Below are 19,946 nucleotides of genomic sequence, written 5' to 3' on the forward strand. Positions count from 1 at the left end.
AAGACACAGAGTGAGATTGAAGAGAAAAGACAGACCAGCCAAAGGGAGTGCAGTATAATTTAAAAGATGTGCATGTATATGTGTCTGTGTGTGTGTGCATGCACGTGTGTGTGTGTGTGTGTGTGTGACCATGCATGAGCGAGGCGGCGGCGGAAGTGAGTACGCTTTGTGTGTTTAGTGTAATGAAGGTGTCTCCAACTTCTCCTTGCCCTGCTCTCTCCCTTGTGTCGGACAGCATGGTTTATTTGAGATCAAATGAGGCTACAATTACACAGTGGATGCCTTTCTCTTTGAATCGATTACAAACAAAAGGAGCATTCCATCAGAGGCTTTTAACCAGAGTTGCTGCTCCATGCATACTCATCTATACCCCACTCCTTCATTGTTCCTTTGTATGTGTTGGCAGTAGCAATGGAGAGAAAATGCTTTTATTTTTATTTTTTCCCCAATAGAATTTATCTGAGGGAAATTAAAGTGCTATTTCTGCCAGGGGAGGGTTGCATGCAGGCTTCTCGAAAGGTCTGAACGTGTCTTGATATTTTCGTGCTAGCGCTTAAATATTGCAGCTCTGTGCATAGTGCAGTTTGTGAACAAAGAGAGGCTGTTTCTGTGGATGTGGGTGGAGGGATTTGAGCTTTTCCCTGTAAATTAAGAAATAATAATGGAATATCTTTTTGAATTGACATATGTTGATTTTACACAGAAGAGCGTTTGCGTCACATGATGCCTTTTGTCTTCAGCTCATTAACACCAATACTGTTTTTCTATTTAAAAAAAAAAAAAAACAGGCTGTCTGGCACTGAGCCAAAATGCATTACTTGAGAGTTTGTGTTCAGAGTGTGAGCTTCACTCTTGATGTGCAATAGTTGGCAACGCAGCCCCACTTTTATTTAAAATACATATTAGATGTGTTTTGTGTGCTCTGCTGGTGAATTATGGATCGCTTTACTTAGAGCACGGTTATTTGGCTTTTCCTCCTGATCATAAAAGTTATTCAAATCTGAAACACGCGCTTTATAAATTCTTGCAATTTTGTTCAAGTAGGTAAATGCTCTCCGTTGTTTAAAACCACTGTCAGACACATCTGCAATAATAATTCATGAATCTACAGCAGCTGCTGAATTTGGCAGAGACATTTGATAAAGGATTATACATTACATGTGTATCACGTCTCACAATTAACTCTGCATGCTGAGACGGAAAGGTGAGCCTTTTGTTTCGATCATCTGTTTGCTGATCAGCGCAGTTAAATTGTGGTTATGCACAGATCGGAAAAATGCATGAATCCAGTAAGGCTCTGAGTGTTGCTGTGTGTGCAGTGCCCGCTGAAAACTGGAATAGGTGAAAAGCTCTTACAGTTGGTTGTGTTGCGAAATGAGGTCCTTGGGAAAAAGAAAGCAACACGCCTGGAGCTAATAGAACCTGACAGAAGGACAATTGTCTCATCCTATCCCTCTGGCATGTTCTGCAGACAGACGATCATCTCAGCAACCGCTTCTGAAACCAGCCTGTGAGCAGAGGAAAAAGCCCTTTTGTATTTTGCTGATCAGCATTTAAAGGTATGTGCGAATAGGAAGAGATGATTTTTATGCATAAGTAAAGAAATTAAGCAATTTTATGCTGAACGCTAAGCGCCATGGAAGACACCAAGAGCTACGCACTTATCTGATATCATCCCTGAGCCAGTTGTGCTTGCCACTATTGTTGATACTTAAAGCAGACGGTGATAGGACAATTGGTGGGAACTGAGAATTACTGCAATTAAACAATACAATTTGCTCCAAACTGCAAAACCAAAGAATTGTGTTATATATCACCTTTTAGCACCAGAACGACCCAATACGTATTAAGAGTGGGCACAATCTTGTGGTGGCTTCATCACAAGTTGAAATTCTCTATTCTTGCCAAGCTAAAGTCCAAGCTTAAACTCACTTAACATCTGTGGATGAATCAGGAGATGGTTTTCCACATATGCTTTGAACACAGACTGCCGGAGCTTAACAGGATATGCCCGGAAGAATGGGATAAACTGCTCAAATCCAGGTGCACAAAGCCTTTCATGGCTAATCCAGGAATGTTCATAGCAGCAGCAGCCGCTACTGGGACCTCTTCAAAATATTGAATTCAGGGTCTCAATATATTTTTAATGACAAACATTTGTTAATTTAAAATTATTTTTTTGAATGTGTACAGAAGTGGAGCAGTGGGCTGTGTACTGTCAGTTGTTGTGAAGATTTTAAACTTCAGTCAGCATTCAACAGTTAGCGATTTGTGTGAAACGTGCTGTTCAATGTCAAACTTCGCCCCTTTATAATTAATTTGTAAGGCATTTAAAAAACCTGTTTTTGATCATTGCACACAGACTGCCAAATCACTGCTGCCAGTTCTGCAGCAAGCGTTTGAGCGCCGGGCATGTCCTGCTGCCCATGGGACAGAGTGGATCATGGGAAACCCATTGAAGTTCTCTCTGTAGTTGTATCTGAAAGGCAATATTAGCGGCGTGGGCGCTTGTGTGCTTCGGCTATTTTGTTACTGGCAGATTTATCTATCAGCAATTCACTGATTAAATGCTTGCTTTAGACAGTTTGCTTGATTGTTTTTCTGTGAAAAGTAATGTAATTGTCTCATGAAAAAACAAAAAAATTAGAAGCCTGTAGCCTGAAGGATAAAACCAGTGCTTTATAGACAGTATTTGTTTTTTTTTTTGTTTTTTTTTAAAGATCAATCATCAAACTCAGTCAAGCTTCAAGCATAAGCCGCACAATGTTATGCAGTGACTGAATAAGTACTCTGTCATCTTCACTGCGGATCAGTCGGACGATGACAAGCCGCTGATTAGAGCTTCAGTTCCCCATTAAACACCGCACTAATGCAGATGCCCAAATTACAGTAGTTTATGGAAAAGACAGGTAGCGGAGTGACGGCTTGAACTGGAGTCCTGGGTGAGGGAGTTTTTAAGGACTCTTGGGAGTGTTTGTTTAGGAATTAATTATGGACTACTAACACTAAGAAAGTCGTGTAGCAAGATTGTGTGGGTGGAAACGTCTGAGAGAGCGGTGGCTTTATGTTGCCTGTTTTAAAAGAGTGGGAGGACGGAAGAAGGTTTTGGACGAGCGGAGACCCGTGTGAAGACTGTGTGGAAAAGAAAGGACTTTTCAGTATCGCCACATACGGTAGATGGTTGTAGGAATTGTAGTGAGGCAGAGCTTTGTTTCTTGCTCCTGTGGGTGGTGGGGATACGGGAGAGCATCTGCATTTTTTTTTTTTTAATATGCACTTAATATTCACAGCATGTTTAGCGATCTTTGATTTCAAGCATACATTTGACCGAGAAGTTTGAAGCGGGATTCCAGATAGGCCTGAACGTAGATAAAGTTCTGCTGTTTACTGTTTGTTATTCAGCAACAACTGTTCTGAACCGCTGCCAAATTCACTGATGTGTTTCCAAATCAGCGGTGGTGACAACCGTTGGAATACTGGTCCTGCTGAATCTGGTACACAAAGAAATCAGTATCTCCTTTTCTTTGTGATATTGAAGAAACTTGCAGCCACATTTGGTATGATTTTATGTGTGTGTACAAAAGTGTAATTGTTTATTTTTGATGGTTTCAGTTAAATGGGTTTTATCACTGAGAACAAGCAAATAAAGCAATACTGTGTGTACAGTAACATCAGTGAACTCATGGGGAAGAAAGGGGAAATTTGAGTGAAATTAATATAATTTCAGGAATATTGATCACATTCACCCACACCAATGGTTTCTTCCGCCATGTGAGATGCTGGCACACTAGTGGGAGCGGCAGAAGATGGACAGGGGGGATATGTGGCATCGAATCTACAGCTGTGGGAATCTAACAAGACCCACTCCACGAACTGAGCCACAAGATAGAAACAGAACCTCAGGGTCTCACTAGAGTAGAGTTATGCAATTAGCAGACACAGCTGAAGCCATGGCGGTTAGCACGCCTGTCTCATAGCGAGAATATTCAGTGTGCAAGGCCAGGCTTCTGGCTTTTCTGTGTTCTCTGGTTCCTTCCCACAGTTCTGTAGAAAGCATTTAAGATTAATCAGTGATTCTAAAAATTGCTGGTAGGTATGAACTGCCTGGGTTTTGGTTTCTCACTGCTCACCTGTGTTGGAATGGCTTGTAGCCTACATTCTGTCATCGTGAGCTGAGATTTTTCCAACCCCCTGCTAAGAAACATCTAGGATGCAGAAATGGATTCGTAGTCACAGCTTATTTTGAAGTAACTTGTATGTCTGTGTTTTTGACATGATTTTTTTAACTGTCTGCTCCTCTGCAGAGTCTACCGCAGTTTGCAGTATAACAAAGTCCCATATTGTGACTCTGCAGCTGCAAATCGCTGGGAAATCATTTCCTTCCCCCCCACTTCATTACAGTAAAGAAACTTTTAAAACTATAAAAGTAACAAAAGATGTCAGTCTAATATCTAGGTCACCTTGTATCACAGGTATAACTTTCTTTCGAGGCTTTCAAAATGAGAGATAGGCGGAATCTGAAGGTGGCGGACATTCCTCCAACACTCCAGAATGAAAGCACTCAAAAAGTGGATTTAACTTCTTTTCTGGGCACAGTGCCTTAATGTTTTGTACCTTTTGCACTCTTGAGTCTCATTCAGAATTTACATCCAGCAGGTGTTTTCATATTCCGTGAGGTGCCTTGCCCCCGTGGGAGTGGTGGGAGCTCACAGGTAATAGGCACACTGTGTTCACGCTGTCAAGGGGGAACGTATGATTGGCCTCCATTCGACTGCTGGGGCAGGGGACCCAGATGAAGGGGAGGCGTGTGTGTGTGTGTGTGTTTGTGTTTGTGTGTTCATCCTCGTGGGCAACTCAGCATGGGCTTTTGCGTGTGTGTGTATGTTTTCATACCAGTGTGTTTATGAGAAAGTGTGTGTAAACATAGGGGAAGGACTGCAGTTCCAGTCTGCTGGCTGACAGACAGTCTCTTGGTTAATGAGCAGCTGTCGACCATCACTATTCATGAGCCCTGTCACTCACCTTCCCTCTCAAAGCACCGGCACCTGAAACCCTGAAACCCCGAGTCTCTCATTAGCACTGCGGCGCACGCCTCTCTATCACAAGCGCATATTCGTTCTACAACATGACCATAAACTTGTACGGGTGTGTAAAGATGCAACAAAAAAAATAATAATAATACAGCACACAGAGCGCCGGTGGAGCCTGAATCTTCAATAGAATTCAAATTGAAGCGTTGTGGTTTAAACCGAGTAGGTTCTGGTTTGTTCGGAGCGGCAAAGCATTCAATCAGCACATCACTGCACTTTCATCTGATCCTGAGACACGCATACATGTGGGACTTAACTAGAAATAGCCGTTTCATGTGTCCTGGAGGAAATGGGGGGAGAGAGCTGGGGTTTAACTAAAGACCTCTGTTTGTGCAGCAGAGTCAGTGAAACAGTCAAAGAAAATAAAGCACCAACATGAAAACATTGTTTTTTCCAATGATAGAGGTTTTATGGTAACATCGTCTTGCTTCTTCTGCCTTTAATCTAGTTTACTCAGTGCCGTAGAAACAGGTCAGAGCAGTGAGACTGGTTTTCTATCGTTACATACTGGTGTACACTGCTTAAGATAGTTTTAGAGAAACCGAGAATGCCTCAACAAAGAGCTGCTATCCTTGTCTTTGGTGAAATAATAATCCTAACAGAAATTCTTCCTTTCATACAAAGGGGGTTGGCATACTAACGCAAGTGCTGTTTCCACAGCATTCCCAAATCTTTCCAATTGCTTCACTGATAGAAAATCCCCTGTAGTACCCTTCAAGAGCCCCAAATGCATGTTTGTGTGTCCGTACTGTGTGTATTACATGTGTCTACATGGATAAGATAAAGACGGGCTGTGGGTTTTCTCTACTGCGAATGTTTGATTTCCGGTGTGTAATAAAAAAAAAAAAAAAAAGAAAACATTTGACAGAAATAGGAAAACGAGTGACTGACTGCAAGAGTATTTCCCGATTGCAGATTCACATTATTGCTTCTTGTCTCAGGTTGGTGGTAAATTATTGAAGAGCAGCAGAGTCAGGCCCAATTGTACTCATTACTGTGAAACATATGAAAGCATTATTCAAAGCCTGCCAGTCGCACTGACATGCTAAGAGAAAGAGATGCATTCTGTCTCATCTCAAAGTATATTGATTACTACGCTTTATCTTTTTTGGTGCTGGTATAAACAGGAAATTACACGAGACTGTCAATTTTGCGCAAAACAAATTTGTAGAAAAACATACTGTGTTTATCTTACCACCATGTGATGCAGAGCGAGATCACATTTCATGATATTTTCTCCGTGCAGCAGCTCGCCCCTGCTTTGCAAGATTTATAAAAATTGTCCAGGTGCCCATGAAATGCTGCCACTTCTGATTCTCTGTGATAAAATAACAACCGTGTCAGTGCTGGCACAGATAAAGGACAGCGTGCATTGATCATTTGGAGAGCGAGCGAGGAGAAAAGGAGGGATACAGTTGAGGCAAATGGGTGACGGAGGGAAAGGTGGGAGGGAAGAAGATGAGGATTTTTTTTTTTTTGCATGCAGGACCACAGACAAGAACAGCCAGACTTATTGAGGTGAATGGAAACGATTAGTTTCCTTGGCTTTTCAACTGAGGTCTGAGCAAATGTACTCCCACAGCTGAATCACTCAGTCTCTGTCTTTCACTTTTGCTCTTTTCTCACTGCCTCGTCTGATTTATGGGAAAAATCACTTCTATTGAGTGATTGGGTCATGAAGCTCGTGGTTTCTCTCTCTCTTAAAACAGTTCCCATGTGGTTATCCCTTTTCTTATGTGTTTTTTTTTTCTTCTTCTGATCATGGCTAAGTTTGTTCATTAACGCCTGCTTTGAAATGATGAACTGTTCATTTATGAACTGGCCTGCATGATTCGTCTGCGACGGTTCATCTGCCACCCTTTCTCTTTCTCTGCTTTCCAATTCAACCCTCATCCCCTGGCTTCTCTCTCTGCCCCTCTCCCATTCGAGTAAATAAGACACCGCTGATTACTTTGGCTGTCTGGGGAAGCTCGGAGACAACTCAGTTCTGTTTTTCCTGAGGACATTAAGTGAGGATGGCATGGCAGTCATAGTGGATAGCGGTTGTAGCTGTGGTGGTGGGTGCCGAGAGCTGCAGCACACGGCAAATTGTGAGCTCTGTGCGTGTGTGTGTGTGTGTGTGTGTGTGTGTGTGTGTGGTTGGGGGGTTTCTGAAGCTGTGTGTTTAAATCTGGGCTCTCCGTCTGCCAGATAATCATCTGACACTCTCTCAGTCACACGGGGCCTTGGGCTTCCGAATCATCACCAAGCTGTTTGTCCACTCGCCCAGGGATTTCTGTTCCCCTCCTTCGCCTTCAACTCTACCTTTCTCTCTCTCTCTTTTTCCTTAAAAAAAAAACAAAAAAAAAACTGCTTTACTAATGTTAGCTTTGCTGATAAGAGCTTGTGATGAAAAAAGCATCTGTGGAAATGATTACCCCACCCTTCGAGAGATAAAGCAGTTGTGGATGGGACCTGGCAGGAGAGGCGCTCGCATGCACACTAATAGGAGGACCCCCTCTGCTCGTGATTTCACATAGCCACACAAATACAAATCCGGGCCTACGCATCAAGGAGCATGTTGAGCAGAAGCCAGAGATGTCGGCACTTATTGCCCGACACATGTACAGTGCAGGATGTTAAAGCGAGAACAGCATGCGCACGCATACCCACATCAGTAGTGTGGAAAATCAAGTTGGCTATTATCCACTGGGACGCAAAATCCGGATTTAGGTGGACGTGCTGAGGCCTGCAGAAGGTCCCATGCTTCACTCGCAAAAGTAGATGTTCCCGCTGACTCTTTCTAATTAATCTGAACATCTGTTTAATTTGTTCATTTCTCTCTGTGACTTTGCGACATGCTAGACTTAGTTAAAATCAATGTCACAGGCGCAGAGCTGTGGGCAGGGAAAACTGGAGCGAGAGAGAGAGACCGGGGCGACCAGACAGTCCAGCAAACAATAAAGAAACATCTCTAATTCTCAGATCCACAATAATGAGACAGAGATGTGGACACAAGAGGGAAGGGGGCAGAGAGAGTGCGAGATATGAGAGAAAGAAAAGAAAAAAAAAAACTCAATCTTTTTTATTCCAATATGCAGCAAGCAAGGACCCTGCTGCCGCTGGGTTACACTAATGCACAACTAAGTCTGAAAGCGGCTCATCAATGCCAACTATATATCAGAGACGTGCTTTGTGTGCTTTGAGAGAGCAGGGAACAACACTGGAGAGACGGCCAAGAGACTGGCTGACTGAAGTATGACTGACATTTTCAGACTACTATGATAAAGATTACATGAATTGGTGAGAGCAGACATTCTCGATGTAAAACAAAGTCTGGCTTAATGTGTCACTGTGTAGATAGTGCTTGAAGCCAAACACATCACAGACGTCCTGGCCAAGCCACGCTGTGGCGGTCTCTCCCAAAAGGCTGTGCTGTGGATCAGTAACTCTCCTTTCCATTATGAGTTGCATTCAGCGGCAAAATGAATGATGATATGGAAACCAAAAGTCACAATCCAAACGGTTCATTTTTTGATATATTATTCAGAAACAGGTTATTAACATTGGCCAAGCTAAGGTGTAAGGTCACACTCTGCTTGCTGTATTATATTCATCTTAAAAAATAAATGTCAATGCATCACTTTAGACTGTTTTCTTTTAGAGCCACCCAATTTAATATAGATTAAAAAAAAAAAAAAATCACTCATCCACAATTTTAAGTGCCACTATATGTCTGTTCTTCTGTGTGTTTATGGTTGTAAGCATAAAATACCAATTTCCACACATGAGAGAGCAATTCCACGGGATTCCCACAGGCTTTCTCCGAGCTGAGCTCCCGGATCAGCTGGATGAAGAGCTCCACTCATTGCTCTGCTCGCTGTGGTTTATCTCTGTGCCATAGAAGAAACTGCTCCGCTGCGGTTTTCAAATGATTGCCGTGTTTGCCGTTTTAAGTTTAAGTCGTTTTTTTTCTCTTTTCGGTTAATCTTTAGGAAAATTGGTTCTTAACTGTGAGAGATCTGAGCACATAAAACAGAAAACAACACAACTTTCAGAAGGCGAGATGTCAAAAACATGGTGGGAACTGCTGGATGGGATGTAAATGGAGGGACAAGGACAAAAAGCTGTGGAAGGACCATTGACAGCCTCGCTGCTCTTCTGCTTGATCATTATTCTGAGGTAGTGTGGCAACAGATGACCTTTCCTGGTCAAGAGCTTAGTGTGGTTAAAATTCAATTGAGTGGAAGAGACCAGAAAGAACGGGAAAAAAAAATGGTAACCTTTATTCTACCACTGATGCTAACCTTGAACAATGGGCCCCAAAGGGAACGGAAGCCTTGTACTTTGATATGTGCAATAAAAGGATCTTTGGAGTGTGACTGTCTGTGTGCATGCGTGTGACATGTCTCCACAGGACTCTGTGAAAATGCATTACTTTTTCTCTATCGCATAAATCTTCATCCAGACGGCTCTCTATTTTCAAGGTAATAACCAAAACATCACGGCCTGAATTTTATTACTGACCTCTTCTTGTGTTCTCATCATCCCGTCGTTCCACCGTTCCTTCCCTCACCTCTGCTTCTTCACCTCTCTCCCGCTTGGGAACTGAAACACAACTAATTGAAATAAATTAACTGGGGAGCAAATCAAAGCTGATTACATCAACCGCGTGGGGATCCTGATTGCACGCTTGTTGAGTGAACGCTGCAGAACTAGTTGCTAATGAAAGATCTTGTTTGTTGATTACACTGACTGGACAATGTAGACAGTGACTGACATGCCCTCATGGAAAGCGTTTCAACACGCTTCCAGAGCCTGGAGATGGAAAAAAAACCCCACAAGTCTTCTTCTTTGTCTTTATTTGCACATCGACGTTTAACAAATACTGTTTTATTTCCATTCAGACAACAGGTTATCGCTGTAAAAGTCCTCAGAGAAACAGTACAGTATACAAATCTAGCTCATCAAACACTATACACAGGAAGAGCAGTGGATAATGGGCCAGGAGGGCAGTAGTTATTAACTGTACTGTTTCAATGCCATTAGGCAAATACAACCGTGGGAATGAACTGCAAAGTTACAGTCTACTGTCTGAGTCTGAGGAGGTAGCTGGAGCATTAGAATATTTCATTTGCTTGAGGGAAATCCGACCATAAAATAGATTTTACATGCATGTGTCATTTCTGTAACATTTCACAGCCCCATTTGTTAATTCAAAGACAGTTTAAGCCAATGTGCACAGACAGGCTGCAGTGAGAGCGTCGTCCACAAACAAATCCCAGGGCTGCTCGACAGACAGTGAATAATGGAATTACACTCGTGACACTGTAATAGCACCCGTAGTAATTTTTATTGGAATGTGATGATTTCGTTTTCACAGCTCTACGATTTAAAAAAAAAAAAAAAAAAAAAAAAAAAAAAAAGAATCCCCAGGAGCATATTGGAATGATTTAAATTCTCGAAACCTGATATTATTAACTCCAGTCTCAATTTCTTCTTTTTTTTTTTTTTTGTCTTGAGGGGAGGGGAAAGGGGGAAGGGGGGGGGGGCGGGCGTCTGTGTCGAATATATCAAATTTACAATCCAATAAAACTGCAGAATGCAAATATGGTTTGAGAGTGGCTCTTCCCTTTAAATAGATCAATCATGCTGCTCTGAACTGTTCCTCACCTCTTTTCTCCAGCCCTGTGAAAACGGCACAGTCAGCCAGAAGATGTGCAAAAAAACAGAAGACTAGTCTGAGGTTGTGTTGCGGTGCTGAAAGAGCAATAACCCTTACTCTCTCTCTAGTCCTATAATCCTGCCCACGGAGACACATAAACGTACTAACACACACACACACACAAACACACACACACACAAAAAAACACAGTTGAATTATCTTTAGCACCACTTGAACAAATCATACCAAAGAAACAGTAATGCAATATGTTTAAACTCCTATATATGAACAAAACAGAAAAACCTCTAAGTGGGGGGAAGAAAAAAAACTGACAGTGTCATCAATAATACAAAGCTTTCAACAGATACAAAAAAAAAAAATCTGTTAAAAAGTCTGTAGTTTACACTAAAGAAATATTATAGTCAGTCTGCTCTCAAAATTAAAATATCCCCAACCTACGTGCTGAGGTATGCTGCTCACCCTACACATCCTACTATAGAAAGATTCTGACATGTACATAACTGTAGGCTGTGAAAAAAACATGGACGGCTCAGAATACTTGTTATCCAGCCCATGGAGGGAGGCAATCCAATACAGGAAACAACCTTATTCCTTCAAGTAAATGTTGGGTTCAATAACTTGCTACGCCCGCGGAATACAAAGCAAAGTAATTCACTGAGCAAACTGCAGTTGAAGGGTAAAAAGGACAATTTATCATTCCCGCACACAGGAAATTAATTATCAGGGGCTTGTGTGAAATTAATATGCTGGGCTGGTTTACACCCACTTTACAATTGTCATTATAGTGAAATTCAAGCATGCAAATGAGTAAGATGACATTTCAGATTTATCCATTCTCAGTCTTTGGGAAACAATAGGTAGCGACTAGTTCATCCTTGTGTGTGAAGTTTCCCCTCAGCTGACCCGTGCGGCAGGACGGACTGTTCCTCTTCATAATCTGAGAGACGCGCCTTCTTTATGAGTGGTCATCGTCAAGTGATGCAGTCCTCATAATTCTGGAGGATTAAATACAGCTCACCTTAACAGTGAGGTTAAAAACAAAAAAAAACAACAACAACAGATAAGACAATAAAAATTAAATACAAAGCAAATAATTCCCTTTGGTCAATGTGCTTTGGTTCCTCAGTTTCAATCCTCTTTCTTGTCGCTGTTCTTACGGTTGGGAAGCCATAGAAATGATTTCATTGGCCAGTTGAAGAGCTCGAAATATTATACCACAAACACACCACATACAGATGCATAATATAATAAATATTGTTTTGGGCAGTGGTTCAGGTCCTGTGACTTTGAGTGGAAACGAGTTACGCAGGTCTTCTCATGAGGCTCTTCCTTCCCGCCGGGACGTTAACCGTTGAAGCACACTCGTCCAACTTGAAATCCAAACTTCTGATTATTGCTGCCGAAGTCTGCTGGAGCGACGTCTATTATAGGAAGCAGCTCTGCTGAGGGGGAGTCGATCTCTAAAACAGTCCTTTCCTGACCTTTGCGGGACTGAAAGAGAAAAATTAAAGCCATTATTAGAATCTGCTCGGCGTAAATTGATTAACTAGCTCACTCCACTCTAGCTTAAATTCCCATTCAAGTCAGTGATTTGATGGTTGCCGACATATTGAATCAATTACCGGCCGGGAACAGCAACAGAATTGACAAAACATTAGTTTCATTAAGGCTAATTTCCATTTTATTTCTCTGGACTGTTAGAGCGCTGACCTGGCATCCATCATGCAGCGCGGTGATGAAGGGGCTCTTGGCCTGTGTCAGCTCCTCGTCGTTGCTTCCCCGGAAGCGGAGGGCGTGCTGGTAGGAGCGGGAGGTGCTGTCAAACCAGCCGACGGAGTTTTGGCAGGTGAAGGTGAAGCTCTGCTTGGCTGTAGCGCTCAGTAGTTTGAGGAAGGTCAGCTGAACTACATGCACAGGGTTCCCGTCCCTGTCATTGTAGGAGAACTGAATGACAGACGCACAGGGTTTAATGGACAATATAGGGAGAGACACTCATTTCATGTTTAAAACTGATATTTACACTTGTGAAATATGAACATAAAACTCATCTGTGCCTATATTTCCATCATCAATCACTCCACTTTTCCCTAAGTAATTTTGTGTGAACGATGAATGTAATTTATTAACAGGAATCAGAGGAAAAAAAAAATCAAGCTGTTCCAGGGACCTGGTATGAGACAGCCAGCGAATTACCACGACGGCAGATCTGCGATTATCTCGGAGGGTTATGAGACCTCGGATCAGGTGCACGTGAAACGACATGAATGACAGACAGTCCCGGCTGCCAGTGACTCATTCTGTCCGCTCAGATCAGCTGCGGTATCAAATCAGCTGTCTCACCGCAACACAATGTCACGAATTAATATCAGATCATACACCGAGCAGACGTGTCTGCAGTCACTTGCACACAGATGGATGCACGTACATGAGAGCCTATGGTGTCGTGCAAACACTTTCATCTCTATGTCATGCATGGATATTAGTCAGACACTCTCAGCGGCGATGAGCAATTTACCCAAAAAAAGATTCCCTGGCATTTCGAGCTGGCTGAGATAAATCGGAGAAGTTGTGCCCTGATTCATATGTGTTTCTCTCACCTGTTTGCCTTTTCTGTACTGACTGTACCAGCTTCCTGGCGTCTCTTTGCTCCATGCTGCTAATTTCACCTGAGCACACAGGAGGGGGGTGGGGGAGGGGGGGGGGGGGGGGTTGGAGTTGAAGGAGGAGGATGAGTCAAATTTCAGGGTCAACAATAGCAAGGAGTGAGTTGTGCTGCAATGTAATGTGACATGACGAACTTTTTAAAACACGAGTCCGCAGACTCACCATCTCGGCTCTTGAGTCAGGGTAGAGACAGGTCTCTCCGTCAGCTGTGAAGTTGCAGAAGACCTTGATGGCGTCTCGGTTGCAGCCTTGGTTGGGATCTATCCAGTACTCTCCTGAGAATACATACACTAATGAAAGAACACATCTAACAGAAACAGGTTAAAAATACATTTTACTAAATGTTTCACACATAATTAAGATACACTACAAATTTACCCGAGAGTGTCAACTGCGCTAGCTGATTTGAGTTCACAGAAATAAGAGCTGCCAATAAAGAGCATTTTTAAAAAGGATAAATCAGGCAAAGCGTGTAGGCTGACGCCAACTTCAAGTCAATTTGAGAGGACTGTGTAGGCGGTTTGTCCAGTAAACCTTCCTTCTTATCACAATGTTTAATTTTTGATGTGAAAAAGATTGACACAAAAGGAAGGAGTGGGAATAAAACTAATATATGTAATAAATATCCAGGAGAAGACTTTGTTTTATTTACAGGATGCCTTTATGGACTGCTCAGGTGTTTCTATATTTTTTAGCATTCCTTTAGCTTTGGAAGGTCATGGAATCTTCAAATCTCTCAGACTCGCTGGTGACTCAAGATATGTGTCTATATTTTTTGCTCACCGTCTTTATACTTGGGTTGAACCATCATGAGCTCTTTGCATGTTCTTGCAGGGCTCTCGAAAGTTCCAAGAGGCCTCCTCATGAGGTCCACGTCGTTTTTCATTGAAGAGAGGGTAGCAAAGATTTCCTCCATTCCTTCCGCGTCCTCCAGAGGCTGATCTCCTTGGAGGAGCTCCTCCATTTCCGACTCGACGTCTCTCTCCCTGGACTGAGCAGCTCCTCCTGTCCGATCTGACTGCCGTCGTCTCTTTCGCTTGCCCTCCCTAATAGGCAGGGGTTCAACCATGGCTGCCGGGAGTCCCTGAAAGTAGCATGGACATGTGAACGAGAGGTCAAAAAGAAAGTAAGAGGATAAAGCTGGCACAAAGAGAAGTGCTCACCGGGGGTCCTGGGGAGCCGGCAGGGCCACGATCTCCTCTTGGTCCAGCGGCACCCTGGAGCATGGCGGAGAACACAACCATGTGTCAATCACGTCTCACCTGGAGCCGCTCTCACACCCTTCGGCCAAATCCGGACTTCATCCAGACAGATATGGCCGCTGCTTTATAGGATTATCCAGCTGTGTGCATCAGCACTCTGCGGTCAAAGCCTTGGCTCCCAAGACACTCTATAGTGGTTTTCATAACATCACACACACCAGAACCAAATCCTATTAAAAGGGCCCAATGGAAACATTACACACAAGGCGAGCGTGGCCGTACAGCAGGCTTTTAGTTCCGAAGACACGCGCTAAACACCGCGGAGTATTATGCTTATGAAGCATGGCGTATTTAGGCAAACAAATGCGCCCCGTCTTTCCCTGATAGCACATTTTTTCAGAAGCTGCTTACTAAGCAAAGGAGAGAACGCAAAGATGGAAAAGACATATTAATCGACCCACCGTGTCACCCTTGGATCCTTTCTCACCAGCTGCACCCTTATAGTGGAAACAAACAAAAAGAGAAGAAATTAAACAGTTAAGGAAGTAATTAAGTGATATTAAATCAAGGCTGTGTGGTTTTTGTGGTCGTTCACAATCTCATCTCACATGGAGAATATCTCCACTTTGAGGTTTTTCAGCGCTCTCCCTGTGCATGGCTTTTTCCCCCCGGGCGCTCCGGTCTGCTCCAACAGTTCAAAAACATGCTTTTAAGGTTTGTTGCCGACCATAAAGCTGCTTGTAGGTGTAACTGTAAGTGTTTGTGATTGTCTGTCTCTCTGTGTTTGCCCTGTGATGGACTGGGCGCACCCCGCCTTCACCGCTGCTCAGCCGGGATTGACTCTAACGCCACGCGACTCCGAGTTGATTCGAGTGGGACAGCAGGTGGATGGCTGGATATTAAACCGGGCTGCAGCGAGTCTTCAACTGTTCCTGCTGCTGATAATTACTGCTGATCATTTTTGCATTGTGCGCTTGCTGCGGTGAGTTTCATGGAGCGTTTTTAAGCCAAGAGATGAATGATTAAAACATGTGAAAAAAAGCTAAATTACAATTATTTACTCATCTATCTGCATATTCTGACTGAACACCTGATCGCACTCTAAAAATCAAATGGCTCATCGAGTACAGTTTGCTGGAAAGATAATTGTTGTATTTAGTGAAATTACAGCACCTTGTTGTATGAGCTCTGAGACTTACTGTGAGTCCAGGTGATCCTGGCGGGCCGGGCGGACCTCGTGGACCAGTCGTACCCTACGGACACCGGCACAGTCATTCACATCTCGTCACTGGAGTGAACTTTCTTTCCGTCAATCAGGCCCAGCGCCTTACAGCCGTCTGTACCTCATCTCCTTTAGGTCCTTGTATACCCTGGATTCCTGGCAGGCCCCTGTCTCCCTTCTCACCCGGTTCTCCTGGGAGGCCAATTAGACCGATCAACCCGCCGTGACCCTGCCGAGAGACGAGAGGATCGTCAATATTTCCCTGTTCGTTCCAGAAAGGCGTGTTGTCACTGTAATGGGATAAACGCTCACTTTATCTCCTTTGCTTCCAGAGTCTCCTTTTAGTCCTGGAAGTCCCGGTGGACCCTTTTAACAACACAGGACGCATTAATCAGTTCCACCACTTCAGTGGAGACTTTATATTAAGCAGGGAATTCCTGTGCAGAAGTTTCTGTATTTGACAGATTGTCGGCTACGTGTGCGGCGCTTACTATCGGTCCAGAAGGTCCAGCCTGTCCTGGTGGTCCATTTAGCCCATGTTCACCCTGAGGGTATGACCACAATCTGTTACAGAGAGACCTACGCAGCCACCAGCACATCGCTGTGATGTAAAGTTTGAATTAAAAAAAAAAAAAAAAAAAGCAATAAGCATTGAAGCTCCTCGGCAGACTGACCGCAGGACCCGGAATTCCCCGAAACCCTTCTGGGCCAGGCCTCCCTGGTGGGCCTTGAGGTCCCGCGGGACCGGTCTTTCCCACCGCACCTTGCGTTCCTGTCGTCCCCTGGACGGGTGCAGACAGCAGCCCTTTTTAGAGCAAACTGTAACAAACTGCACTGCAGCTCCACGTTTTAATCCTCACCTTGGTTCCTTTGGCGCCTTGCTTCCCTTCTTTCCCTGCAGCGCCGACGTGGCCCTGGTAGGAATAAGAGACACTGCTGTTGAGACAACGCCATCAGCTGCTGACAACAAACGAACACATGTAATACCGCAACATGCAATTAATCGCAGGCAACAGTCAACAATGCATAAATAAGCTCACTCTGCGTCCAGGAGGTCCTGGAGGACCGGGCTCTCCAGAGGCACCTGGAGGTCCCTGACAGAAGCAGAGAAGGTAGAGATTAAAAGACATAATATCAATATATCATTAGAATAGATCGTCGTTATTGTCGAGGACAATAATACCGTCTAATGAATATTACAGAACCAAGTGGCAGTAATATAGAAACCAGATGATGATGGTGACGGTATGTAACCATCGTGTTGGCGGTGATCGGATCACAGAAAGCAAAAACATTTATAGTGATCAATCTACATAAATTTATTTACAAAAAAAAAAAGAAAAAAAAGCTGCTTACTGCTTTGCCAGCTTCTCCACTGTCACCTTTCGGTCCTGGTAGGCCATCTACTCCCTGAACGAAGAGACGTGGCGGTTAAACACCGCAAGACGCTTTCATGACCAACTGACAAGTAAACCAGTGGCACTCACGCTGACGCCAGGCTCTCCAGGGGCCCCCGACTCTCCGGGAAATCCAACCGGACCCTGATTGCGAAAAACAGCGAGTCAGAAACCGTCACGCGTGACGTGAAAGGCAGAATGAGGAAATGTCACTCATCCGCCGAGACTCACCAGGTTGCCTTTGGATCCGTCTTCTCCCGGAGTGCCTCGAGGCCCCGGAGGCCCCGACGCACCGGGGGCGCCAGAGTCACCCTTTTCCCCAACTTCGCCTTTGGCGCCCTGAGACACCGGCGAACCGGCAGAGAATCATTAAAAGGTCGAAGACGGCGAGCGATTAAACGCTGCGCACGGATACAATAGGACTCACAGCTGTGCCGAGCTCTCCAGCTGTCCCCGGGTTTCCTGCTTCGCCGTCTTCACCCTGAAAAGGACGGAAGATTTCCAACAAAGAAAGAAAAGAAACACACACACACACACACACACTCTGTAGTTTGTGTTTATATGTGCAGTGGCACACGCGGTATAGCTGCTAATGGGAACCGCTGACCTTCTCTCCAACCAGTCCGGGCTGACCGACTCCGCCGGGCGTTCCAGCTGCGCCCTGAGGCGCAGGAGAGAGAGAACAGGCTGAACTACAGCATCACAAAACAAGGGCAACTCTGAAATATTCATTTGATTTTCGGAAAATCAAAAAATCTGCAGCGTGCCGCAGTGTTTTCCGCTCGTCCGTCAGCAGTTCTGCTCAGAAAGCGCCTTCCGCAGAGCCGTCTCCAGACACAGTCGCAGTTAAAGTGGATTCTTTTTCTCCACCGGTTTGTTTGTTTGTGCACGTGCGTCGTCGACGCCGATCTCGGCGTGCACGCATGTCAATGCCACCGCTCTCCGGGTCTTGAGATGAAGCCCGTAAACGCATGTCGTCGGCGGAGTGCAGAGACATTAGTGCTGCACACGACTGCCGAACTCCCGCTGTCTGCCGCTTTCTTCACTCGCTATCTTTCCCCCCATTTCACTCCTCTCCACTATTCCTGTACGAATCCATTTATGGATCACACTATCCAGGCCCTGCCGTATTTCCACGCTTCCTGTGATGAAGGGGTTGCATGTCACATCTTTCTGCAGCTCTCTGCTGAATAATTGACCGTTATGAGAGGCTGTGGAAGGACGGCCATTACCAGAGGTAAATATAACTGCCTCTCCGGGATAATAGTCTAATACCTCTTAATGATTCATAGAGCTGTAAATATAACTCTCTCGCTGGGATTATATCTTATTACTATTTAATAATTCAAATTTCAAAAAGCAGCAGAGGGTCTCTGGGAGGGAGCGCTGAAAATAAAGGCTGCATGTACAGATGAGAGGCTGAGAAACATAAAGCGCTTGTGACATGGAAGGTATAACCGATTTGAAAAACACTGTGAGCGCCTTTAATCCCCAAAACTGTTTTCAAATGGATGTTTGTTTTTTTTTACGATCCACAAAGACATCTCCCTGTGATCCATCTGGTATGTTCAATTACAAAACAGCACAGGAAGAGTTTAGCTTATTGTTATTTTCACAGAAAAAAAAAAATTGTGATTAATAACAACAGATGAACTTGTTGAAGCGTCACTAAATTATCCTGTAATGCAAGGGTATCAGATAAACCCATGATAGACGGAGATTATGAAAATATATGCACATTATTCATTAGGAGAGGCCAAATTATTATATTTGGTACTGCTGATTATACTGATTAACATTGCAGGATTAATTGACTATGCTTCTGCATTTATTGTTTCAACTGTTTTCATGACTTTTTGCTCCATTGGGTTATTTTTATTGGAATAATATTTGAAGCAAAACATAATATTTACACTCATGGAGAAGCAAATAGTTATTCAGTTTTTACTCAATTAAATAGTGCCTGCACATGTTGAAGTTTTTATATTGCATGTGATGCAGTTGTGACTTTTTCAAAAATATATAAATGAGCGATTTAAAAAAAAGAAAAAAAAGAATGAAATGTTTCTCTTTACCTCTCCACCAATCTGCCCCTGAGGACCTCGAGGGCCATGCTGTCCTGGAGGGCCCTGTGCAAAGGGAGAGGGATTTAGTCAGAGCACACAATGACGATACACTGCATCAGTAAACACACACACACACACACAAAACTCGGTTTGATTGAAAGATGCGAGAGCGCTGACGTGTCCTAAATTGAATATCAGGTGCATGTCAGCCCATGGTGGATTGCTTATGCAGTGGGCCCGGTATCTATGATGATTATCATGGTGACATGATGAAGACATCCGGACAGGTCATTACCCTCGATACGACACAGGCTCTGATTCTTTCTCATTTTCCCCACCCACTCCCTCCATCTCATTCCCTCTTATTAATAAGAAAGCCTCTTGCCTGTGATGTGCGAGACCATATTCTCTCAACCAGTGACAGCATGTGATTTGACTTTTCTGTGTAGCTCAAGAGAGCACCAAGCAATTAATCCTAACTGTGCTCTGCTTCGGTTTCACTCGAGTAGATGCTGAGCTGTGCTCTGAATCACTCCCAAGTCTTGGAGGGAGCCGTGTGTTGTAAAGACACTGAAACAGAAAGACAGACAATCGGCTGAGAGAGAGGGAAAGAGAGAGAGAGACCATGTGGGACTGGAGG

At 43.9% G+C, this 19,946-nt stretch overlaps 1 protein-coding gene across 1 annotated transcript in view; it reads right to left on the reverse strand.

Annotated features, from left to right (window-relative positions):
- Nucleotides 1-10,614: 10,614 nt before the first annotated feature.
- col5a3a (collagen, type V, alpha 3a) overlaps nt 10,615-19,946 on the reverse strand; it is a 43,502-nt gene continuing 34,170 nt past the window's right edge. Inside the window, exons 48-67 of the mRNA XM_030089180.1 lie at nt 19,316-19,369; nt 17,848-17,901; nt 17,668-17,721; nt 17,472-17,579; nt 17,331-17,384; nt 17,200-17,253; nt 16,884-16,937; nt 16,704-16,757; nt 16,518-16,625; nt 16,335-16,388; nt 16,156-16,209; nt 15,965-16,072; nt 15,821-15,874; nt 15,083-15,118; nt 14,583-14,636; nt 14,203-14,503; nt 13,582-13,694; nt 13,353-13,421; nt 12,466-12,699; nt 10,615-12,246 (exon numbers count right to left, since the gene is read on the reverse strand). Of these exons, the coding sequence (XP_029945040.1) occupies nt 12,100-12,246; nt 12,466-12,699; nt 13,353-13,421; nt 13,582-13,694; nt 14,203-14,503; nt 14,583-14,636; nt 15,083-15,118; nt 15,821-15,874; nt 15,965-16,072; nt 16,156-16,209; nt 16,335-16,388; nt 16,518-16,625; nt 16,704-16,757; nt 16,884-16,937; nt 17,200-17,253; nt 17,331-17,384; nt 17,472-17,579; nt 17,668-17,721; nt 17,848-17,901; nt 19,316-19,369 (1,818 nt within the window). The 3' untranslated portion in view covers nt 10,615-12,099. The remainder of the gene's footprint in view (nt 12,247-12,465; nt 12,700-13,352; nt 13,422-13,581; nt 13,695-14,202; nt 14,504-14,582; nt 14,637-15,082; nt 15,119-15,820; nt 15,875-15,964; nt 16,073-16,155; nt 16,210-16,334; nt 16,389-16,517; nt 16,626-16,703; nt 16,758-16,883; nt 16,938-17,199; nt 17,254-17,330; nt 17,385-17,471; nt 17,580-17,667; nt 17,722-17,847; nt 17,902-19,315; nt 19,370-19,946) is intronic.

The sequence above is a fragment of the Salarias fasciatus genome, chromosome 4 (assembly GCF_902148845.1).
Source record: "Salarias fasciatus chromosome 4, fSalaFa1.1, whole genome shotgun sequence".
NCBI lineage: Eukaryota > Metazoa > Chordata > Actinopteri > Blenniiformes > Blenniidae > Salarias > Salarias fasciatus.